The sequence below is a fragment of the Eulemur rufifrons genome, chromosome 10 (assembly GCF_041146395.1).
Source record: "Eulemur rufifrons isolate Redbay chromosome 10, OSU_ERuf_1, whole genome shotgun sequence".
NCBI lineage: Eukaryota > Metazoa > Chordata > Mammalia > Primates > Lemuridae > Eulemur > Eulemur rufifrons.
In genome coordinates this window covers 28,341,893-28,364,723 of record NC_090992.1, presented here as the reverse complement: position 1 = coordinate 28,364,723, position 22,831 = coordinate 28,341,893, and the positions used below count along the sequence as shown (strand labels likewise).

General features: G+C 49.0%; 1 protein-coding gene across 1 annotated transcript in view; it reads left to right on the top strand.

Annotated features, from left to right (window-relative positions):
* The first annotated feature begins 530 nt into the window (after positions 1-530).
* GALNT10 (polypeptide N-acetylgalactosaminyltransferase 10) overlaps positions 531-22,831 on the top strand; it is a 184,086-nt gene continuing 161,785 nt past the window's right edge. The window contains exon 1 of the mRNA XM_069483903.1: positions 531-721. Coding sequence (XP_069340004.1) covers positions 563-721 — 159 coding nt within the window. The 5' untranslated portion in view covers positions 531-562. The remainder of the gene's footprint in view (positions 722-22,831) is intronic.

Genomic DNA, 22,831 nt, shown 5'->3' with positions numbered 1-22,831 from the left:
TCTCAGCTGCAGCCTGGACTAAGACTGCCAGGCGGAGCGCTGGGGTCCCCAGGCGTGCCCGAGCGCGCGGACACGCACCCGCCCGCCGGCGCCCAGCCCGCACCAGTTAGCGCCTAACTCGCCAACTCCGGGACTTTCGCAAAGCTCCCGAGGGCGGGGGAGCCGCCGAGGAGCGGGACGCACCATCGCGGCCCGAGAGGGGGAAGCGATCCGCCTCGGTACCCTGTCGCGGCCGGGCTGACCGGGAAGCACCCCGGGAAGGTCGAGACGGGCGGCACGCGGGCTCGGCTGGCGACCCCGCGGAGGACCGCGCGGGGCGCGCGGCTCAGCGGGGCCCAGGGGCGGCGCGGCGGCGGCGAGCCCCCCCGGTGGCGGCGGCGCGGTGGCGGCGCCCGGCTCCCCGGCCGGCGAGCGGCGGAAGTGCCGCGGAGTTGGAGCGGGGCCGGCGCCGCGGCCGCTTCTGCTCGCCGAGCTGCTGCCGCCGCCGGGCGGACGGGCGGACGCGCGGAGCTGGGGGCGGCGCGGCGGAGCCGGCGGGGCGCGGCGGGGCTGACCGGCCCCGATGAGGCGGAAGGAGAAGCGGCTCCTGCAGGCTGTGGCGCTGGTGCTGGCGGCCCTGGTCCTGCTGCCCAACGTGGGGCTCTGGGCGCTGTACCGCGAGCGGCAGCCCGACGGCACCCCCGGGGGATCGGGGGCGGCGGTGGCTCCGGCGGCAGGACAGGTGAGTCCCCCAGTTGCCTTGGGGTTGGGGACACTCCCTCCCCGAATTCACTGCTAACCGGCGGCTCCTTCCTCCACCTTCTCCTGTCTGCCTCCTCAGAGTCAGCGCCGGAGACTCTCCTGCTCTTCCCATTTTTTGGATGGGAAAATTGAGGAAAATTGAGAGAAAATTGAGTTCTGTCAGGACGTGTCCAGGGTCCCACGCCACTCAGAAACAGAGCTGAAACTAGAACCCAGGACGTAATTTCTTACCTCACCTCACCATCCTCCTTCCTGTCCCCATCTGGTGTTCCCTGACCTCTTCCAGCATCTGTCTCTTTTGGAGGTTCCTATCTGCATACCTAAAGCCCAGGACGACTCCTGCCAATAGGAATGGAGGTGTCGGTCCTTCTATTTGGTGACCAGATCTTCTCTGCTTCTCCTCCCCCTACCCCCACCTGCTGATCCCCGTGTTCCCTACTCAGGTCAGCCCCTATCCTGTTTTCCCAACTGCCCAGTGAGACACCTGGGCCTCCCTCCTCCCCTCTCCACATTTGTTCAACCTTTTTGTCCCTAGCTTATTCCTTTCTCGGATCCTGTGGATTCCTTGAAGGATGCAAAGATCATGCTCCCATGGCAGCTTCGGGCTTCTTGGGGTGGGGGAGGGAGTGAGCTCCCGGTCCTTGAGGGATCTGCTGCCCTTGACCTTCTGGGAGTCCAGAGATGGAGACTCTGGTGGAGGGACCCCCAAAATGTCCCAGAGGCTACTGGTGCCCAGTGCCCTGAGGACTGAACACCAGATACCCTCCCTGTCTCTTCTGAACTTGCCAGTCTGATTATTTGTTGTATTTATTGCAGCCCAAACTGGGATCTTAATTATTCCTGCCTCCTCTGAAGTTACCTGTGCACGTGTGTGCACATTTAGACTAGCAGCTCCCTGATGGCGGAAGCACTGTCACATCACTCCTGCCCTCCCAGTAGGTGCCAGTGAGTGTATGCATGCCTGAACTGTTTCATACAGTGGGACATTTCAGGTTTTCTTTCTTTTCCCTGGTGCCATGGGAAGGGGATAATATGTGCATCAGGGTCAGACTTGACTGATTGTTGGCTGTCCTCGAGGGAAGAGGCTGAATATTTTGACAGTTGATGGTTTCCCTTTTTCTTCCCAGTATCAGGCTGCTGTCTAGGCAGTCTGGCATCTTGAGCACAGAAGGCTCCATGCTACAGAGCTGACCAATTTGAGCTCAGCCTGTCATTCTGATAATTGTTTCAAACCGTCCCAGAGGGTCTGGTTGATCTTTCTGGTAGAGCTTACTGTTTAGAAACTAAGGGCCCCGACTCCTTTCCTAAACCTCTGGTTCAAACCCTGACAGCCAAACCCTCTGTCCCTTAAATACTGTATCTGTATGGATTTTTCTTTCATGAAATCTCTTTCCTCTGTTCCTACCCTATACCACCATCAGGGCTGCGAGTCCAGGGTTCTAGTCTCAGCTCTACTCTGCCGTGTGTGCTTCATCACCCCTCATCTCCTTCCCTGGTCCTTACTTTGCATCTGTAAAATGTGATTATTGGTCCAGCTCCAACATTCTGTGATACTGTCAATGAATCGATGAGGAATACAGTGGTCAATTCTTTTTTCTTTCTTGAGGCAGGAGTCCCTCGTAGCATCCCCAGTGGTGGAGGCTCCATACCGGACACAGCCCCAAGTCAAGGGGGAATGTCCTACCCAAGTGTAAACTCTCCTTTGGAATAGCTGTAGCCAGCTCTAAAATAGCTCTCGACATTCTGCCTCTGCCTGGAGAAAGCCCTCGTATTTCATTTGCCGTAGATGCCAGAGACATCCTGATTTTCATTTTCTATAGACCCAGATGTGTAGAGAGAAGGTCAAGGTTAACTGCCAGTTTGGCCTGAGCTTTCAAAGTAAATTACTCACTTGTACAAGAGGGTATTGATGGAGTAAGGCAGCCTTTTGGGCATAGACAGAGGGGAGCAACAGCTGGGTGCTGCTCAGGGCCCCTAACTGAAACGGACAGATAAGTTCCTCTGGGAAGGTCTAGTTCTTGTTCATTTCTTTTCCTGTGGAATAGCATGATGAGGAGGTGATAGATGCGGTGACAGGGTTTGGTGGTGGTAGGGGGGCATGCCACCTGATTATCCTCGCTTTAAAGAAAATCTCTTTGCTTCCTGGGAGCAGCAGAAGGGAGCTGTTTCCCCAATGATAAGCTCTTCTAGGTGCTACAGGATTCAGCATTCATCCGCTGCCTTTCAGGAACACCCTGCCAAATTTCCACACAGCCCCTTTGTGTTTCACTCTCCGGCAGATGCAGAGCACTGGGCTCAGCCCTCAGTCCCTTGTTTGAATGTCAGCTGGCCTTGAGGAAAGAGGCCGGCTTCTCGGAGCAATGGTGTTGCATCCCTCATCCCAGTGCAGTGGGACATGCACGTCGCTTTTTCGACAGGACTGACCAGTTCTCAGCTGAGCCTGTCACTCTTGTAATTGTTGAGAGTCATCCCAGAGCACCTTGTTGATCTCTCTGGTAGAAATAACTGCAGAGGCTCTGGAGGGAAGTCTGGCAGGACTTTATCCAGATGAAAAATGTGTTCCTTATGGGTTTCAGAGAAGTTTCTTTGAGGGTGACATATCTACTGTTTGAGCAATACTCTAAATCCTTGGTTTCTCTGCTGGATTGAAGAGTAAAGAGTTTCAAATTAAGAGTGTTTATTGTCTGCTAGAACATAAGCCTACATAACCACCATGCCAGCTCATCCTGGGTATACCTCTGCAGCTGGGTAGGGCCACTGATTTATAAAGGACACATCATGCTTCTAGGATTTCAGTACTCATCGGGTTAGACAGTTGGCTTCTTGGAAAGCTGCAAAACCAAACACGATAAGCCAGTCTCAAAGCCATCTTCCTTTTAATTTGGGGGTCCCTGTCAGTCCAAGCCAAATCTGTTTAACATCTTAGTTTAATTCTGTAGTCTGGGCTGGGTGTCATGGCTCATGCCTGTAATCCTAGCACTCTGGGAGGTCAGGGCAGGAGGGTTGCTTGAGCTCAGGAGTTTGAGACCAGCCTGAGCAAGAGCGAGACTCCATCTCTATTAAAAAATAAATAAATAATTATAAAATAATTCTGTAGTCTGTTCATATTCCAGGCTTGGGAATGTGTTATTCAAAACCCATATTAGGCCAGGCTTGGTGGCCCACACCTGTAATCCCAGCACTTTGATGGGCTGAGGGGAGGTGGGGATCACTTGAGCCCAGGAGTTTGAGGGTGCAGTTAAGACCTTGTCTCTCAAAAAACAAACAAACAAAGCCCCGGATAGGAAACTTGTTGGAGCCCCTCCTCATTGCTGAGCCATAATCTCTCATAATCTCTTGTGAGAATGACTTTATTGGATTACAGTATACATGGACTAGAAATTGATGGGATAATGGAATACCAATGACTTTAATTTTCAAGTGTCAGGGATTTTTCTCATTGTATCAGAGCTGAACTTTATTCTTAGAACATCCAGACATCAATAGATTTTTTGCCCTTTTTTAAGTCTTCATGGCAGCAGAACCTTGCCTACCAGAAAGTTAAGTATGTAGAAATGTAGCCTTGGAATGATCTCTTTAATTTTCTACAGAGGGTCTGGTTAAATAGCTAATCACTTCTCTGTCTGCATACCCAGGTGAACGCGGATGCCATTAGGGAAGGGTTGTTGATTTGCCAGAGCAAATCTGGCTCCCTGCATTGTTCCTCTCATTCTGGGCTTGGTGTCTGCCAAGGAGCCCAGCTGAGGAAGGCTTAGGAACAGAGGCCTGGCTTCTAGTCTTTTCTGCTGCCCTAAACTCACTGTGTGACCTCAGGAAAGTGACTTAACCTCTCGGGGCCTTGGAGTCCTCATGTGTGCAGCAGGCTTAGATTCAGCAGCAAAAAGGAAAGGCACCTGTGTATTATAATGGTGCTTCTCCTCCGCTGGCCAGGGCAGACATTGCTAATCAATCTTTTTTTCACCAATCCCAGATTTGGCCTCAGACTGTTTCTCAACGCAGCTACTCAAGTGGAGTTAATGACATGTTGAAACTCATTTGCAATGCAGGGAATAGATACTTGGTTAGAATTTTTCCAACTCTAATATCCTGGGGTTCTGTGAGTTTGCTTGGAAGCACGTGTTGGAAAGGTCTGGATAGTGGGAGTGTATTTAAACAGGACTCCGTTTCTAACTTGTAATGAGGCTACAACTTAAGGATATTTCATATTTGAATGCCTTTTCTCAGGCTGTAGTCAAAGGATGTTCAGCCTTTAATCTGTTGGCTCCCGTGACATGATAACAGATAATAGAATCAGGAATGAAAAAGCAAAGTCCCATTTAAAAGATAATCATCTAGCTTGCTAATTGTACCTTGTCCATGCTCAGCTCTTACACAGAGACAGCATCAGGATCTCCTCACTGTATAAAAAACACCCCGAGGCAAACGTGGCAGCTAGAAGTATGTCTTATGGCAGCTAAATGCTCCTGATGGTGTTTGCAGCGGGTTCTGTGTTTTGCATTTATGGGATCCTCTGCATCCCATGTGTGTGTCAGAGCTGGTCAGGGAAGCCTTGAATAAGAGTCTTGCATCTCCAGAGAACCGCTGTCCTCGTGCTCAGTGGCATGGGGAAGGGAAGTAGCCTATACTGTCCGAGTTCCTGGGGCCAAAAAGTGCATGGTGGCCTCCCCTTCCAGAAGTGTCTTGAGGTGGGAACCACATCCTCTTCTAGCACATAGCACAAGGTTTGGTGTACGGAAGACAGTCAGGACGTGTTTGCTGAATGATTGAATTGCGTCAGAGCAGGCAGACGGCTTCAGAAGCCATCTAGTCCAACCCTCTCATTCTGTAGGTATGGAAACTGAGGCCCAGAAGTGGGCCGATCAGTTAAGCAAGTTCTCACAGGCAGGAATGCAGACCAGAATCCAATTCTCCAAGTTCTTGCTCTATTTTACCATGAAGACTTTTTCCTTCCACATACTAATATTTGTTTCTTCTCCGCCATCATTTCCCTCCTAAGTCAAGATTGTCACCCCAAGTTTCAGAGGCCAGTACTTCCTGAGACCAATTATCTGCTGGAAACTACCTGGCTTTTTTGTAGATCCAGTTTTATAAATTTTCTTCCCAACTTTATATAATCTTAAAGCAACTAGAATGTATTAAACTTTAAGGGACACAGCTAGGGAGTAGAGGAATGAAAAGGATGTGTAGCACATGGCGCCATTACCACTATCCATGGCAGACAGAGCTCACCTGAGCCTAAGAACCACCTCAGATTCTCTGTCAGTTGCAAGGAACAGAATGAATTAAGCCACCTGGACTGAAATGGGTAAGGGAATGTTTTCGCTCCTGTGAATGCAGTTGGCTTCAGTTATGGTATGACCCGGAGGCTTGTGGTATTATCAGGGCTCAGGCTCCTTTTCTCTGGGCTCTATTGGTCCTGACTTTCTCTGTGCAATGGCTTTGTCCTAAACTGAGTCCCCACAGTAACAAAAAATGGTAGCAGCTCTTTTCAGACCTCATATCCCCACCTAGATACTAGAGGAGAGGACTGTCTCCTCTGGTGGCTTCTGTAGAAGAGAGAGGAATCATCTTTACCAGGAGCTCTAGCAAGATCTCCTTAGGTCTTATTGGTCCGGTTTGGATCTCATGTCGTCTCTGAACCATTCACAATTGCCGGGAAGATGAGCTATGCTGATTGACTTAACCTATCCTGGAGCTGGGGATGAGGTCGGGCCACCCAGATTTAGGAAGAACAGTTCCCCGAAGAAGAATCTGGGTGCTCTTGTGGGGAGGAAGAGAAAGATACCTAGAGAAGGAGCCAACAAATGTCTGCTCCAGAGTCCTGCAGAGACAGCGTCCCAGGCAGTCATCAGTCACTCCCTGGGAAGCAGACGTGGTCCTTAGGAGATAACATCTTTGTCCCTCTGGCCTCATTGTTGAGCACTGACCCTGCAGTCTGGAGGACCATCTTCTCATCCCAGCTCTGCCGCCCGTTGGCTGAGATGATTGACTGTGTGGGCCTCAGTTTTTTGCTGGGAAAGGCTTGGGTGCTAATGCTTGCCAACACAGTGGCGGGATGCGATGAACAGCAGTTGAAAGCTGTCTTTATTTAATCTTGCAAGTTCTGCTGCCGCCTTCCTTTCCCCTCACAGATGTTCCGAGAGCTGACCCCCCAACCCCGTATACGCTAAAAGTCAATTCATTGCAAATTTCTCTTAAGCTGAAAAAGAACTGTCTTTTCAGCTTCAACTTTTTTTTCTGCCTGGCCCTCTTAGCTGGAGGAGGCGGAGTGTTCATACTTTGGAAGCGAGAGGAAGCTAAACAATTCCGCTTGCTGTGGTGGGTGGGTGTGTATTTATGCGTGTGTAGCTTTCTCTCCATGTGTCTCTCTTCTCTCCCTCTTATCTTTGGATGGTTCCTGTTTGCTGCCCTCTGCTGAGTGTAGATAGGAGAGGAAAGAGAAAAAAATCAGGCCCATTTTCTCCTCTTCCTTTTGGTTTTGAGAGAATTCTGACCTTCAAATGCTGAATTCAGCTTTCTCAGGTGGTGAAAGCCACAGCATAGGATAATACTAACAAGTGGAATGATAATGTGGATGGTAATGAGGATGATGTTAATAATAATAACAGTTCCCGTGTATGTAGCACTTACTCTGCTAGGCCCTTTACCTGTGCATCTTGTTAAATGCAGTTGTAAACAGGCAGGAGGGAAGGAGGGAGGTGCAGGTGCTTGCCCAGGGTGCACGGGCTGCAGTGGCTGGGCTGGTATTTGAGCCTGTAAGTCTCTGACCCAGAGCAGAGTCCTTAACCACTGTACTTCCTCCTTATCTGAGCAGGAAAAAGGACCCGTCTTTCACCCCTGTCCCTCAAGCCCCTCCTGCGAGGCTGATATGGGAGCCCAGATGTTTAAGCAGAGGGGAGAGACCATTACCCTAAGACTGAACCTCTTCAGTAGCCAAGGAGGAGTTCATGAGGTCACTTGGCAGTGGTGTGACCTTAAAGAGGAACCTCTGCCCCACCCCCTTCCTGAGGCCCCCATTGGCAAAGCGACTCCCAGTTCTCCCTAGTTGGAGACGTTGCCGGGCAGTATGTAGAGCTCTAGCTTTGGAGCTATACGCTGCCTGATTCAAAACCCTTGGCTTGGGCAAGTCACTTGACCTCCAGGCCTGGAATCCTTGGTCTGTAAAAGGGAATAACAGGAACTATGTTAGGGTCTTCTTTTGAGGGTTGAATGAGTCACTGTGGGCAAAACCCTGAGCACGGTGCTCGGTACAGAACAAGTGCTCAGCAAGTTACTCTGCTGCCTTGGGGAAGTGCCTGGCTTATAGTAGGGACTCGGTTCTTCTTGGCTTCCCTGTGGCTGAGATAGGGAGGTCTACATACATTGTCCGTCGTTTGGAAGGTGAGCAGTTGGAGGCTAAGTGTTTGGCCTAACAGCACAAGGTTCAGAAGCGGAGGGAGACACAGCCTCGTTTATTTTGCCGGGTGGGGAGGAGCTTGTGCATGCAGAGGCTGCTCTTTGTACCCCGTGCCCTGACTCCTCAGAATCTGAAGCAATTGTTCGGGGAACCTTCCCACTTCTCACCTTGGGAGAGAACCTAGACCCTCTGTATCCTCCTAGAGTCAGTTCATAGGCTGCCACCCCCAGGAAGTATTCTTTGGTCACTCCAGCCCCTAAGGGTCACTTACCAGTCTTGGCTCCCCTAAGCCTCGATTTTCTCATCAGCCTACTTAGATCAGAGGCCCTTCCTTCCCCCCTGCTGCATTGCCCCTAAACCTGACTGACTCTTGCCAGGGCAGCACTCCCAAAGCCCTTTGTGTAAAGCTATCATGCAGGGTGGTAATTGTTTTTAATCCAGATTGTCTTCTTCACGAAGCCAGGGACTAACCTTTCTCTTGGTCGCTCTTGTTTGCTCAGAATGTTTGCTGATTGACTGAGTGAGTGAGTGGACAGTATGGCCAGTAATCAGTAACTGCTGGCCAAGTGCAGGAAGCTTAGCCTTAGCAATGGTTCTTAAATTTCAGGGTGCTTCAGGATCCCCGGGGAGCCTGTTATGGATGGCGACTCCAGGGCCCATGCCCAAGAAGCCTGACTGGGCTGGTCCAGGTCCGGCCAAGGATCATATATTTAACAAATCCTATTGAGGGTCCAATGGGGAACACGCTTCTCTCTGCCCACGTCTCAGGAGACAGAACTCTCTTTCCCCAGGGGCCCACTCTTCTTTTCCCAGGAGTGCTTCAGAATCTGCCATTGAACTTCTATTCCTGGGGAGTGTGTTTATCTGCAGCTCCCCAAGTTGCCAGGCAGCACCCGCAGGGGACCTCTGTGGTGCCTCATAGTAGTGACACCGGCACCATATGAGATGCAAGTGGATCAGTCTCTGAGTCTGGGATCTGGGATGGATGGGGGATTTCAGACGGCTGGGAGGACTGGCCGGGTTCCTTGAGCTCTGTTTTCCTCTGACGCCCATGGTCTGCTACCCTCTGGGATGGGTGCTGGGTGCTCTGCCTTCCTGCCGCGAGGGAAAGGGTGAGGTGCCATAAGTGGGTAAGGAGCTGAACTCGGGGTGTCCTGGGAAGGGGTAGCATTGTGGAGACCCCTATCAACCTCTCCCTCGTGCTGGAGAGAGCAGAGGAGAGGGCGTGGGATTGGGAACCAAGCTAACCTGATTCCCAGGCCCATCTCTGCCCCTTGCCAGCTCTGTGCCCGACCTCTGAGGCTTCAGGCTCCTTCTCCTAAAGCGAGCACAGTCATCACTACTTCATAGTGTCATGGCGATGATAAAATCAAATTAAAGATAAGAAGATTGAGGTGCAGAGAGGTTAAGTAACATATCCAGGGCCACACGGCTAAGAAGTGATGGAAACAGGATTCCAACCCACCTGAGATGCTTCCTTCTGCAGCCTCCGCCAGCCACCGACCGTGTGATCTGGGCAAGTCCATGGGTCTGCCCCCTCTCCCAGGGACCGAGTGGGCTACAGTCGGAGGTTATCGCCAAGGACCCCATGAGCCTGGTTCTCAGATTTGTTGTTGGCTCTGGAAAGCTCTTTCTTTAGCTGAATGCCCAGGCAGCGGTGCCAGGGCAGGGATTACAGCGGGTCCCACGTGCCGCCTGGATGCCGCCTCGGGCAGCCTCCCAAGAGCCCAGTTCGCCAGGGCTCTGTGTGTGTGTGTGTGTGTGTGTGTGTGTGTGTGTGTGTGGGTCTCCCCTGTGAGCCACAAATGGCAGCCTCCACCGAGAGGCGGGCTGCTGAGCAGAGGGGACGGGTGGGAGCTTCGGGAGGAAGGAGGTTTCTTCCAGGGAACAGGTTGGAAACATCTGGCGGAGGTGTGTGTGTGTGTGTGTGAAAATTACTTCCTGCTGCTAAAGCACATTGTATGTTCTCAGCTGAAAACTGTTATTTTTTGCATGTTTCCTCCTGAGTATTGATCAGAGTCAGCTACTGACAGTTAAAATGCGTACGTGTGTACGTGTCCATTTGCGAAATCACCTGTTTCTAAATTTGGCACCTAACGTAGTGAAAAGTTAGTGATTCTGTTCTTGGAGCACCAGGGGCTATAGTATAGATTCCTGGTTATTTTATTGATAATAAACCTTACTGGCTGTTTCCTTCGGAGAGCTTCTTTTATTATTTATTTGACCTTTGTGGGGTGTGTGTGTGTGTGTGTGTGTGTGTATTTTTGAAACCTTATGTGTATACTTTTAACGGAGGTTGCAAACTGGTGGCCTGTGGACCAGTTATAGCCCAGAGATATTTTTTGTGTCCCTCACACAGTGTTGGCCCGTACTTGGTTGGTTGTCTTTATTTTTAAATGTTAGTAAGTTGTCAGGACCTAAACATTAGAACATTAAAAAAAAAAAATCTTTATTTGTAAGTTTTTGGGAAAAATCTAAAAGTCTGGCAGCTGGGCCCAGGTTCGAGAATCATAAACATTTGCTGGCTCTGGGTAGCAGTGGCCCTTGTGTCCCTGTGTGGTCTCAAACACGGGTACGTCTCCCTTTCACGTAACTTGCCTGGCCTCAAGAGACATTGGAGTCTGGGAGCCCAGCTTTATAAGCTGCAAGCTCCCATGGTGTTTTCCTTGTTTGTTCTCTTTGTCTCACAGCGGAGGCAGGGCAAGGCATATGGTCCCCACTTTACAGATGAGAAAACTGAGGTCCAAAGGGCGTCAGTGACATGGCTAGTCACAGAGCTGGTAAGTTGAGGCTAATCCTTCCAACTCTAAGACTCATGTACTTCTCAGGGAAAAAAAAAAAAGATGATTACTTGGAAATGTGAATATATAAACCTTGGGCTCTTGAACAGACTCACATTTATATTCAGGTGATTCTTGTTCTGTCTCAGCTCAAGAAACCATTTACCTTGCTTCTCTCAGCCTCTAGGCATCTGAAGTTGAGGTTTGCCCTGTCTAATACAGTTTGTTCTCACCGTGTCAGGGGCTGCCGTAGGTGTATTAGAAATGATATAGGTATGGCGTCCACTTTGTTTTCTGCCTCGTGCTTCCCGGCATGTCAGGCAACCCCAGGTGTGCATTCCTGTTATCGGGGGAGTGTTAGGATCCCAAGGAATGAGAGTGAAGACAGTTTTCCCAGCAGAAATGGCACATGCTACGTTCCCTGCTCTAAGGGGACCTCAAAGGCATCCAGGGTGTTTCTGGAAAAGAGAGAACCTGAGTGAGAACAGTTTGGGCCTCGCCAGGCTGTTTAGCTGAACACAGCCACCCATATCTCTTGAGTACAGCGCTCTTTGCCCGGGCAGGGATGGCTGCAGCTCTGCCTGCCACTAAGGAACCTTCCCTTGGAGGCTGCAGGTGGCTCCTGGCATGGCAGTGGGGCATGGGGCGTGGGCACCGCTCAGCGTGGGGGCCAGTCCTGGACTGAGAGTTACCTTTGTCTTTGAGTCCTAGCTCTGCAGCAGTAACGATGACGATCTTTCATTTATGGAGCTTTTATTGCATGCCACTCACTGTGCCCATCTCATTTCATCAGGGCTATAACCCCAGGAGGTGAGTGACTGACGGTTATCATTTTACGGATGGGAAAACTGAGGCTCAGGAATCTTGAGTCACTTCCCAGCCCTGTGCAAGAGACAAATGGTAGGACTCAGATTCAGATTTCTGACTCCCAGACTTGTGCCTCTAGCTACCGTGTTTTACTGACTCGGGTGGGCAAGTCATTTAACCTCATGGCCTTCATTTCCTCACCTGTAAAGTGGGAATTATACCTTCCTGGCATACGAGCAGAATACAGATAAGAGGAATGAGCAGAATACAGATAAGAGGAATGGATCAATTTCCCAACCCCGAACTCTTCCTGCCACCCCGAAGTTGGGGCAGTTGTCAGCCACTGTGGTCTGGTATGAGGCTGTCTTTCCTGCTGGGGTGGGACCCTTCTGCTCCCGGAGGTGGGGTCTCCCAGCAGAGTCAGCCCTAGGGCCTAGGGTTCGCCTCCCCGCCCCTCCTCCCCCTTCCCCTGCCTGGATCTGCTGCTCCTCACTCTCCCCTGGCAGCGGGAGAGGCAGCTGAGGGCTCCTGCTGCCCAAGCCCTGCCAGGGAACAATGGGGCATGTTAAGAAGGCTGCCAAGTGCCAAGCTGGAGGTATTAAAGGGACTTTTGATTAGTTTTAACTCTAATTGTCAGGCTGTTGCTCTCTTTTTTTTCTCGGTAGCAGTTAAGGGGAAAAAAAGCCCTGGTGCGGATTTCCTCCCCCTCTGACTTGTGTGGGCTCTCTTTGATTTTGGGCATGTGTACCTCTTTCACCTCTCTCACCTCTCTCCTGTTCTCAACGCTTTCCTCTCTCTCTCTGTGCCTGTTCTCTGTCTTTCCTGCCTCTGCGCCCCACCCCCCCTTGTCTCTGTGCCGTGTGTCTCTCTCTGAGCAAATACGATGAGACGTGAGACTAAAGAAGCCGTAAGCCTACCACCATGGAATCCACGATTTCAAGGGATTGTATCTTTCATTTCGTCCAGTCTCCCTCAACCTCATCCCTGCCGAGTGTATAGCCGTCTTTTGCTTGAATACCCCCAGTGATGAGGGACTCACTCCTTTTAGCTCAGCAGAGTCCTAGGTAATCTGCTGCAGCTCAGGGTGACTTAGAGGATTTCTTGAGTGCTCTCCCCATCTTTTCAGGCTCCTATAAAATCTTTCCTTTCCCAGAAAGCCTTCCCTGATCTTTCCAGTTAGAATTAATCTCTGTCTTTTGGAAATGCTTATAGAACTTAATTTGTATAACTTTAGTGGCATGAATGCATCGTGCTGTGTTTGCCCTTTCCCTGGGCAGAAGGAAGCAAGATAGAAGGAGTCTTCCCAGCAGGACAGCCCCTTGGGTGTGGCCCCAGCTGGAGAGAAGGAATCCCAGAGAACTGTCGTGTGAGCCCAGGCCTCCTCCAGTCTCCACATGTTCCATCCCCAACCTTAGCCAGTGTGTTTCATGTGATCGTTTAATCCAGAGACTATTTTAGGCTTTGTTGGACCGCACCGTCTCTGCCACAACTACTCAACTCTACCGTGTGAAAATGGTCATAGACACTACATAAAGGAATGAGCGTGCTGTGTTCCAATAAGACTTTATACGGGAGGCTGAGACAGGAGGATCACTTGAGCTCAGGAGTTTGAGGTTGCTGTGAGCTAGGCTGACGCCACGGCACTCACTCTAGCCTGGGCAACAGACTGAGACTCTGTCTCAAAAAAAAAAAAAAAAAATAAGACTTTATTTGCAAAAGCAGGCAGCAGGCTGGATTTGGCAGGATGTGGTTTGCCAACCCCTGTTCTAGTCTTTTCCTTGTGGGGGAGCCCTGGGCTTGAGGAGGGAGCCTGACCTCTCAGGTAGGAACCGCCTTGAGTTGCTGTATGACCCGGGTGGGTCACTGATCCGGCAGGGCCTCAGCTGCCTCGTATGCAAGTTGTGTTGACTGGGGGCAGGAGATCTAAGGGTCCTTCCAGCTTTTGACACTCAGCAGGGTCCTGAGTTCTCCACTGGATCTGGCCTGTCCACTGTGTCTGACTCTACCTCTGAAAGTCTGAAATGGATTCCAAATTACCCATTTCCTTCCACCTTCCCACGAGCCTGTCGTGTCTCACCTGGATTCCTGCACAGCCTCCTGGCTCTTCTCCCCACCTCCACCCTAAACTCCCAGTCCATTCCTTACGCACAGCCAGAGTGCACATGTACACGTGTAAACCAGAGCTTTCCATCCCTTCGCTCAAACTCTTGAGCAGCTTTCCACGGCTGCACTGAGAATATCGTACAAGCTCCTGCCTTGTCGGGCCCCTGCTTGCCCCTGGAAACTCACTTTGTTCCCCCTTCCCTCTCAGTCCTCACACTCCGGCCACGTCGGCCTTCTTACACAGCAAGCACGTTCCTACCTCAGGACTTTTGCACGTGGTCCTGCCCGGAATGCTCTTCCCAAAGATTGTTTCCTGACTGGTTCCTCTGCATCTTTTAGGTCTCAGCACCCATGTCACCTCCTCAGAGAGGCCTTCCTTGAACCTGCCATCGGAAGTACCTCTTCCCTCCTCACTCAGCAACTTGTCCGACTGTGAATTGTCCACATAGCAACTTAGCACTGTCAGACATCACCTTGCTTATTTAGTAATATTTACTTGTTTATTTCTCAGATCCAGTAGACACCATGAGTGTAGGGACCTTGTCTGTCTTATTTACTACTGTGTCCATGGTGCTCGTTCATGGTAGGTGCTCAGTGAGTATTTGTTGAATGAGTGAATGCCTGTGTTCCTAAGTACCATTCCAGGCAGGACTCTGAATGTTCCACGTTACTTCTTGCCACCCCCCTGTGTTTCAGTGGGACACCATTCTGTTCTTGGCGGTGGAAGAAATAGTGCACTTTCTCCCTGAGGAGGCTGTGTTCTCATGGTGTGGGAAAAACCAGACTTCCTTCTCCCCCATGGAGATCAGAGGGCCTCAAAAGTCTTAGCTCCCTAGAGCAACAGCCAAAGGACTGCTGGCCAGAGCTTTAAGGGGAAACTGTCTCACTGTTTCTCTCAGATCTTCCCATCAGATGCAGTCCCTGTCCTCAATCCACATGGCTTCATTGGTGGTGTCTCTGGATGAGGGTCCATTTGTTTCTCTCCCTCCAGACAGTCTTTAGAGTATGAATTACGTGGCTTCTCTGAGATTCTGCTTTCTCCTTGGTTACTAGGAGTGTGGACCCCTGAATACTTCTTGTCTGGGGAGGGGTTTGCTGGAGGTGGGGTTTGGAGTCCCTGCAGTCCAGAGGGAGTCTCTGAAGGAAAAGGGCTGCTGGTTAATGTCCTGGTGTTTCCTGAGGAGCACAGCTCCCGGGAAGTGGGTCTGATAAGTGGAATTATGTTCTCGAAAAGATAGGTTCAAGTCCTAACCCCCAGTGCCTCAGAATGCGACCTTGTTTGGCAATAGGGTTGTTACAGATGGAATTGGTTAAGATGAGGTCATGCTAGAGCAGGGTGGGCCCTTAATCCTATATGACTGACAGGTGTCTTTCTGAGAAGAGAAGGGACATGGAGAGGGGAGATGGCAGTGTGAGGACAGAGACAGAGATTGGGACTTTGCTGCCACAAACCAAGGAACTGCTGGGGCTCCCAGAAGCTGGGAGAGGAAGCATCCTCCCCTAGAGGCTTTGGTGGCAGGATAGTCCTGCCAATGCCTTGATTTCTAACTTCAAGCCTCCAAAACTGTGAGACAATACATTTTTGTTGTTTTAAGGCACCCGGTTTGTGGTGTTTTATTATGGTAGCCCTAGGAAACTAATACATGGAACCTTTTCCACTTTCTCATCAGATTGTTTTTCGTGTGTGCATGAGTGTGTGCGTGTATGTTGTGTTTGTGGGGAGGTGGATGAAACATCTTCGCAAAGGCAGGGATAATTGTCTTAATCTCTTCCAGCTACTCCGTTCCTTTTCAATTCATGGAAAAGATCCTCTCTTTCTATGGAAGATTAACATATTATACTGCATGTATGTATTCTTTAACTAAAACCACTTTACTTATTAAGAGATCAACCTCTTTTTTTTTTTTTTTTTTAACTCAGCTATTAGCCTTGACTACGAGAGAATAAACACTTGGTGCCTACCGCCTTTTACGTAACTGTATTATCCCTGTTTTTGTTCTGAGTGCAACAATTTATTTTTGTTCTGGGTCCCAACTAAATTGATTTGGGGAATTACTATGTGATAGGTACAAAAAACATCTGCTGTGTTCAGAGAACTCCTCGTCGGAAAAGGGACATAGACAAGTTCACGGTGATGTAGCGCACAAGGCAAAACATAATTTGTACTGCGGGAGGCCATCAGCCAGGTGTCTGGGGTGCCAAGAGGACGAGACCATGCTGATGGAGGTCGGGAAGGACTTCTGAAAGGAGGTGATTTTTAGGGTGGTCCCGAGGAAGGTTAAGACTTTAGCAAAGTGTACATAGTAGGATTGGGGCCTCTAGGTGGCGGAAAGGGGGGAATCTGTTCCAGGAACAGTGAGTAAGCCTGAGTCACTGAAACTTCAGACGTCTGTTAGAGAGCAGCTAAAGGCTGGATCACCGGGGCTCTGATCCCCAGGCTGGGGAGCCATGGCTAGTTCTTGAGCAGAGGCTGACTTGATCGGAGGTAAAGAAAGGTGATCAGGGCAATGCTGGAGCCACTGGAGGCAGGGAGACCGGTTTGAAGGCTATTAGGATGGGGAGAGAATGAATCCATGCATTTGTCCACTGAGCCCTGCTGTTGGTCAGACGCTGTGCTAGGTTGTGAGGCCACCAAGATGTGTAACATGCAGCCTCTGAGCTTAAGACACCCAACTACTGTTGCAGGTTGTTTTTGCCTGGCACAGTGTTAAGCACTTTGCATACATTATCATTTTTAATCCTCACAGCAGCCCAATAATATACACACTATAATTATCCCCATTTCATAGGTGAGGGTGCCAAGCATCAGGGAGATGAAATGTTTCACCCGAGGTCACACAGCTGGTCACTGATGGAGCTGTTATTGGCTTACAGAGTCCTGAGCCTTCACCGCTAAATACCCTTGGCTCCACTTACCAAACAGGTCACATCAGAATACAGGGGGACCTTTCTCTGGTAGCTGTAGGTCCAGGGCTCTATGTGAGCACATAGGAGGGCGAGTGAACCTAGATGGGCAGGGTGGATAGAGCAGGAAAGGCTTCCTGAAGGAAGGAATCCTGACCTAAGTCTTTCAAAGGGAGTGGGGTGGGTTAGGCAGGCGGGGAAATGGCTGGGGGTAGGGTGGGCGTGAAGGGATTCCAGGCGGAGGGGACAGCACAGTCAAAAGTCCAAAGTGGGGAAAACAGCATGGGGTATGCAGGTCTCCCACATTCAGTGTTTCTGGCCCCTAAAAAGTGAAGCCAGGAGTGGGGCTGGGAGAGGCTGAAATGCAGGGGGCCAGGTCCCTGAGCTGGATTCCATCCTCCAGTTCCCAGGGTTCATGAAGGGTGTTGGGCAGAGCAGTCACGTGACCAGATTCGCTTTCTCACGGTCCTGGAGTTCCAGCGTTGAAAGAGATCCAGGAGGTCCTTTTGTCAGCCACTGTCAGGTGTTTGCACCCAGGCCAGGTGAGGCAGAGGAGCTCCCAGGCCAGGCCCGGAGAGGCCAGGGCACTGGAGCACGGGCCCTGGCCTGGAAGGCTCAGCCTGCTGTTTGGCTGGCATTTAGGTCTGTGGCTCTACTTCATTCAACATGTCATTTATCCAGCAGTTTTTGACTGGATACTGAATGTGCCCCAGGCTGGCTTTCTGCTAAGCACTTGACATTCCGAGAGGAAAGGACAAGGTCTCTGCCCTTGAGGACCAGCTGGACCACTAGACAGATGATTCCAGGGCAGTGGGATGTGCGCAGCTGCAGTCGTTGGAGTGAACACGGGCCTGAGAGCACAGTAAAAAACAGGCACCCCCATCTTCCCCAATCCCCAGGCTCATGAGGCCATGGTTTGCCTGAGTTTGAATCCCAGCTCTGCCCTTTACTAGCTGTGTGACTTTGGAAAAAATTTCCCCTCATTTCCTCCATTTTAAAATGGGCTTGATAATAGGCCGGGTGTGGTGGGTCACGCCTGTAATCCTAGCACTCTGGGAGGCTGAGGCAGGAGATTGCTTGAGTCCAGGAGTTCCAGGTTGCATTGAGCTATGATCATGCCATGGCACTTCGGCCAGGGTTACAGAGACTCTGTCTCAAAAAAAAAAAAAAAAAAATGGGCCTGATAATAGTACCTCCTTCATAAGATAGTTATCAGGATTAAATGAGTTCACATGGAGTAGTGCCTGGCATTTAATGAGTGGTACATAGGTGCCCTTATTACAATAGGAATCTCTTAGCCCAAATCCTCTGTATTAGGCATAATTTAGGATTCGGAATTATATTAGTCAAGGTTCATTCAGGAGAGAGAAACCACACAGTAATTGGAACCCGGGAAGTTTAATGTAAAGAATTATTAACTATAACAGGACATTGGAGTAATCAAGGATTGGCTAGTAAGAAGTAAAAAGAGCTCTAAAGAATACAGAAATAGCAGATACAGGAGCAGCCACACCCCCAGGGATGAAATAGAGCATCCAAGGAGGAGGCCCCCAGGCTGAGAACCTGACTTCTTGGGGAGGGCACAGTTATGCTTACTGAATGGCAGAGAAGACACTGTGGTGTCACACCGGCAAATCTTGCGAGAAATCCTCCTGCTAGGGTGCTGGGGAAAGAAATGCATGGTGAGGTATCTCGCAGAAGGCATTCCACTATAACCCTCCCAAGGGAATGGGTGCTGGGGGAAGCTGGCTGGCCACGGATGCTGCTTGTTGCTGCCTGCTGCAGGAGCCAGGCAACGGAGAAGGGACGTGCTGTAGGAGCTGGACGCGGAGAGGCTGTGCATGCTGCAGGGGCCTATGTCAGAGGAGCCACCTGTGCTGCCTGCCTGCTGAACACACCAGAACCAGGATGAAATGAACCTTCCCTCCTGCAGTGTGTCTCCAGCATCTTCTACTGACTGCTGTTGAGATCATGTTAGCCAGCAAGGGAAGTGTGTTTTAGGGCCCAGAACCATTTTTGCACAGCATGCAATGAAGGTGGGTTTGGAGCTGAGAGGCAATACATTGATAACTGGCTGTCTTAGTTTGGGCTGCTGTAACAGAATAGGATAGACTGGGTGGCTGAAACAACAAACATTTATTTCTTACAGTCCTGGAGGCTGAAAGTCCAAGATCAGGGTGCCAGAAGTCAGGTTCTTGGTGAGGACCCTCTTCCTGGTATATGGATGGCTGCTCTCTTGCTTCATCCTCATGTGGCAGAGAGAAAACGAGCAAGCTCTCTTGTCTCTTCTTATAAGGGCACTAATCCTTGGGGGGGTGGGGGAGGGGATGGGGGTATGCCTACACAATGAGTGCATTGCGCACCGTTTGGGGAGTGGTAACACTTGAAGGTGCTGACTCGGGAAAGGGGGGGTGGGGAAAAAAATATGAAACTATTGTTTTTAACTTACACTGTTCACTTAATAATTTATCATGAACATTTCCCATATTATTTCATATCATTGTACAAGAAATAATGTATACATTATGAGGACATACTGTATCTAACAAGATATACTGTTAGACTCTTTGATTCTGTAAAATTAAATAAAAAAAAAAATACTCAATACAAATGAATATGTATAGGGATGTTAATCACAGCATTGTTCATCAGACTGAAAAATTATAAAAAAAAACCCAGGGTTCATCAGTAGACTATTGCATAAATAAAGTATGGTGTATGAACATAGTGAATGACTATGCAGTCATTTAAAGGACTGCTATGTCTTTATCAACATAGAAAGATTCCTACATGTAAGATATCTATTGAGCTATTCCTCTAGGGAGTTGTAGAATACTATGTACAGAGTGATCCCATTCCTGTCTAAAAAATACATGTAAACACATACATATGTAAAACCCTGGAAGGATCTGCTCCACACTGTTAACTGTGTTTTAGGGGGGTGACTCTGAAAGACTTTCATTTTTAAAATTGAAATAATGAGTTGTCTACCATGAGTATGTACTTGTATTACTTTTGCAATTAAAAAGCAAGAGAAAATGAAAAAAAAAAAAAAAAAAAAAAGGGCACTAATCCCATTCATGAGGGGTCCACCTTCATGACCTAATTACCCCCCAAAGGCCCCATGTCCTAATACCATCACATGGGGGGTTAGGGTTCCAACATATGAATTTGGGGGGCATGCAAGCATTCAGTCTGTAACACAGGTACAAGAGTCTTTCTGATGTAGGAATGTTAACACCATGCATATACTGTATTATGTAATAGCCCGAGTGGAGTCTCCGGTAGCTCCTCATCATCAAACACATTTTTTCCTGTGGCAAAAATGTATTCACACTAAGTGGGAAAATAAAGAGTATAAATAGACTCCTGTCTATTCAGGTCAGCTTTGTCACTAAATGAGTTATAAAAAAAAAAAAAGTTATTAAAAAAAGCTGTTTGGATTTTGGAATTGAGGCTAAGGGATGGTTGACCTGTATTATTTTCATTGCCTTTCTCCATGCAGCAGTCAGAGTGATCTTTTGGAAATGTAAATTATGCCACTGGCTCTCCAGGGAAACCATCAGTGGCTTCCTGTTCTAGGATAAAGACTTCACTCCACGCCTGGCTCCCTCCCCACACTGTCCTCCCCCACCTCTGCCCTCCAGCCACACTGACCTTGGAGAAAGCCACATGTCCTCCCACCATAGAACCTTGGCCCATGTCCTTCTCACTGCATGGACTGATCTTCCAGTTACCCCACCACATGTACAAGCACACACATGCGTGCACAGAGTTGGCCGGCAAACCCTTCTCCCTTCAGATCTCCGCTCAAGTGTCCCTACCCCAGGAGAGCCTTCTGACCCCCTTCCGCCCTGGTCCTCACCCCTCTCTGTCCTTTTTCTTTAAGGCACATGTCTTAGTTTGTAATTACACAAATTTGTAATTAGTGTGATTATTTTGTTAACGTGTCTCCCTGTTAAACTATAAGTACCATGACGGCAGTGGCTGTGCCCCCAGCCCTGACCACCGCCCCACCGTTCTATCCCCAGTGCTCTACATGCAAGTGCTTGGCACATGCATGATATTTTTGATGAGGGGAAAAAGGATTGGATCCCGAACCAGAAAATAAAATTAGCCATAAAGCACATTATTGGAACAATTGGCAAAATTTGGATATGGACCGTAGATTAGATAATAGTATTGCATCAGTGTTAAACTTCCTGGTTTTGATGTCTTTACTCTTAACAAATACACACTAAAGAATTTAGGCATAAAGAGTTATCACGTCTTCTACTTTCTCTCACGTGGTTTAGAAAAACATTTGAGAGTATAGGTAGATGGAAGAGAGAGAATGATAAAACAAATGTGGGTAGTGATAACAACCAACGTGGATGAGGGACAGATGGAGTTGTTTGTACTAGTCTTGCATCTTTTCTGTAAGTTTGAAATTATTTCACAATAAAAAGTTTTAAAAAATGAATAGAAATGAATGAACAAAAGGGGAAGGAAATGCTAGGAGGAGGAGAAGAAGGAGGAGGAGAACCAACACCCCCCCCCCCCCCCACACACACACACACAAAATGCAAAGACCAGAGGGCAGAAAAGTGTTTGGTCCCTTTGGGGAAGTGGAGGAGGACTGTATGTCTGGAGGGCAGCCCTGGGGCTGGAGCTTTCCTATGGCATCTCCCAGGGGAGGGAGCGGAGTGCTGAGCGGTTCAGCCAGCCTTAGCGTGAGTGTCTTCGTCTGCACCTTCCCTTCTTTTTCCCTGTGGTTTTTGAGCCGAAAGCAGGAAGTCAGCCCATCTCAGGTCTACTATCTGATTTCTCTTTTAGCTTAATAATGGGGAAGCATTCATCCAAGTATGCGGATTATTCCTTCTGCTATCAAACTATGACTTTCCTATTGTCTACTTGCTGTTAAACTCACTGTTTCCCGTTTTACTTATATATTGCTGCATAACAAATTAGTTTCCGTGGGTCGGGAACTTATACCTGGGTGGTGCTAGCTCAAGGTCTCTTGTGGTGTTGTAGCAAGATGTTGGCAGCCCTGCAGGCATCTAAAGTGGTCAATCTGGTTTGGATAATCTGCTTCTAAAATAGCTCATTCCCATGGCTATTGGCAGGAGGCCTCAGCTCCTCAACACATGGACCTCTCCATGAGAAAGCTTGAGTGTCCTTATAACATGGTAGCGTGCTTCCCCAGGTAGTGGCAAGCTGGGTTTTAGGAAGCTGAACTCAAGTTGGCATCTTTCTTTGGAAGTGCTTTCCCTGTGGAGGAGCAAGGAGCACTGGCCTAGATATAAGTCAAGCTATAAGTCAGGACACAAGTCTGTGCTGTATGTTCTTGAACCAATTAAGAAAACTTTCTTTCCCAAGGGCCTGCTTTGCAGGAAGGGCTTGGCAACTCCTGCCCTCCAGAGTTTTCTATCAGGAAGAGGATGGAGAGGTTATGTATGGAAACTGTCCAATTCTAGTGCAGGGTTTTGGGACTCTTCATTCCTTTCCAACCATTTGAGAAATGTGGCTTCTCGAGAAGTTGGAATGCTGAAAGGCTGTTTGATGGGAATAACTCCTCCCTAACCATTTCCTCCCACACTTTCTTTGCAAAAACATTTTTGGGAAAAAATCATTTTCGATCTGAATTCTGAAGATCAAAACAGCCTCCAAACACAATCAAGAACCAGGTGGTTCTCCTTTTGAAGATTCAAACCCAATAACCAATCTGGAGGACTTATCTTTTAGAAGTAATCTTTTTTCCTTCTTTAATGAATTGGCATTTGCCTTCTATGCCGGTTCATTATGGAATTCAGCCGAATGTTTCATTGACTGTGATCTCAGAAGCAGTGAGCATTCACCACTGGTGGGAATGACAGAGCCTATTTTGGGGGGGAAAAAAGAAAAATCCAAAAACCTCCTCCGTTTCATTTCCTCACATTAAACTAAAATACGTCCTTTTTTAAACTTAAAAAGGGAACTAATTTTTTCTCTTGAAAATTGGTTCAGATATGCATGAACCGTTTTTTAAAAATTACTGCACATCTCAGTGTATTCATTATGCACCGAGGTTATGAGTAAGTCTGGCCTGAATCATCCTGTGGCACAAAGCGATGGGAGGGGA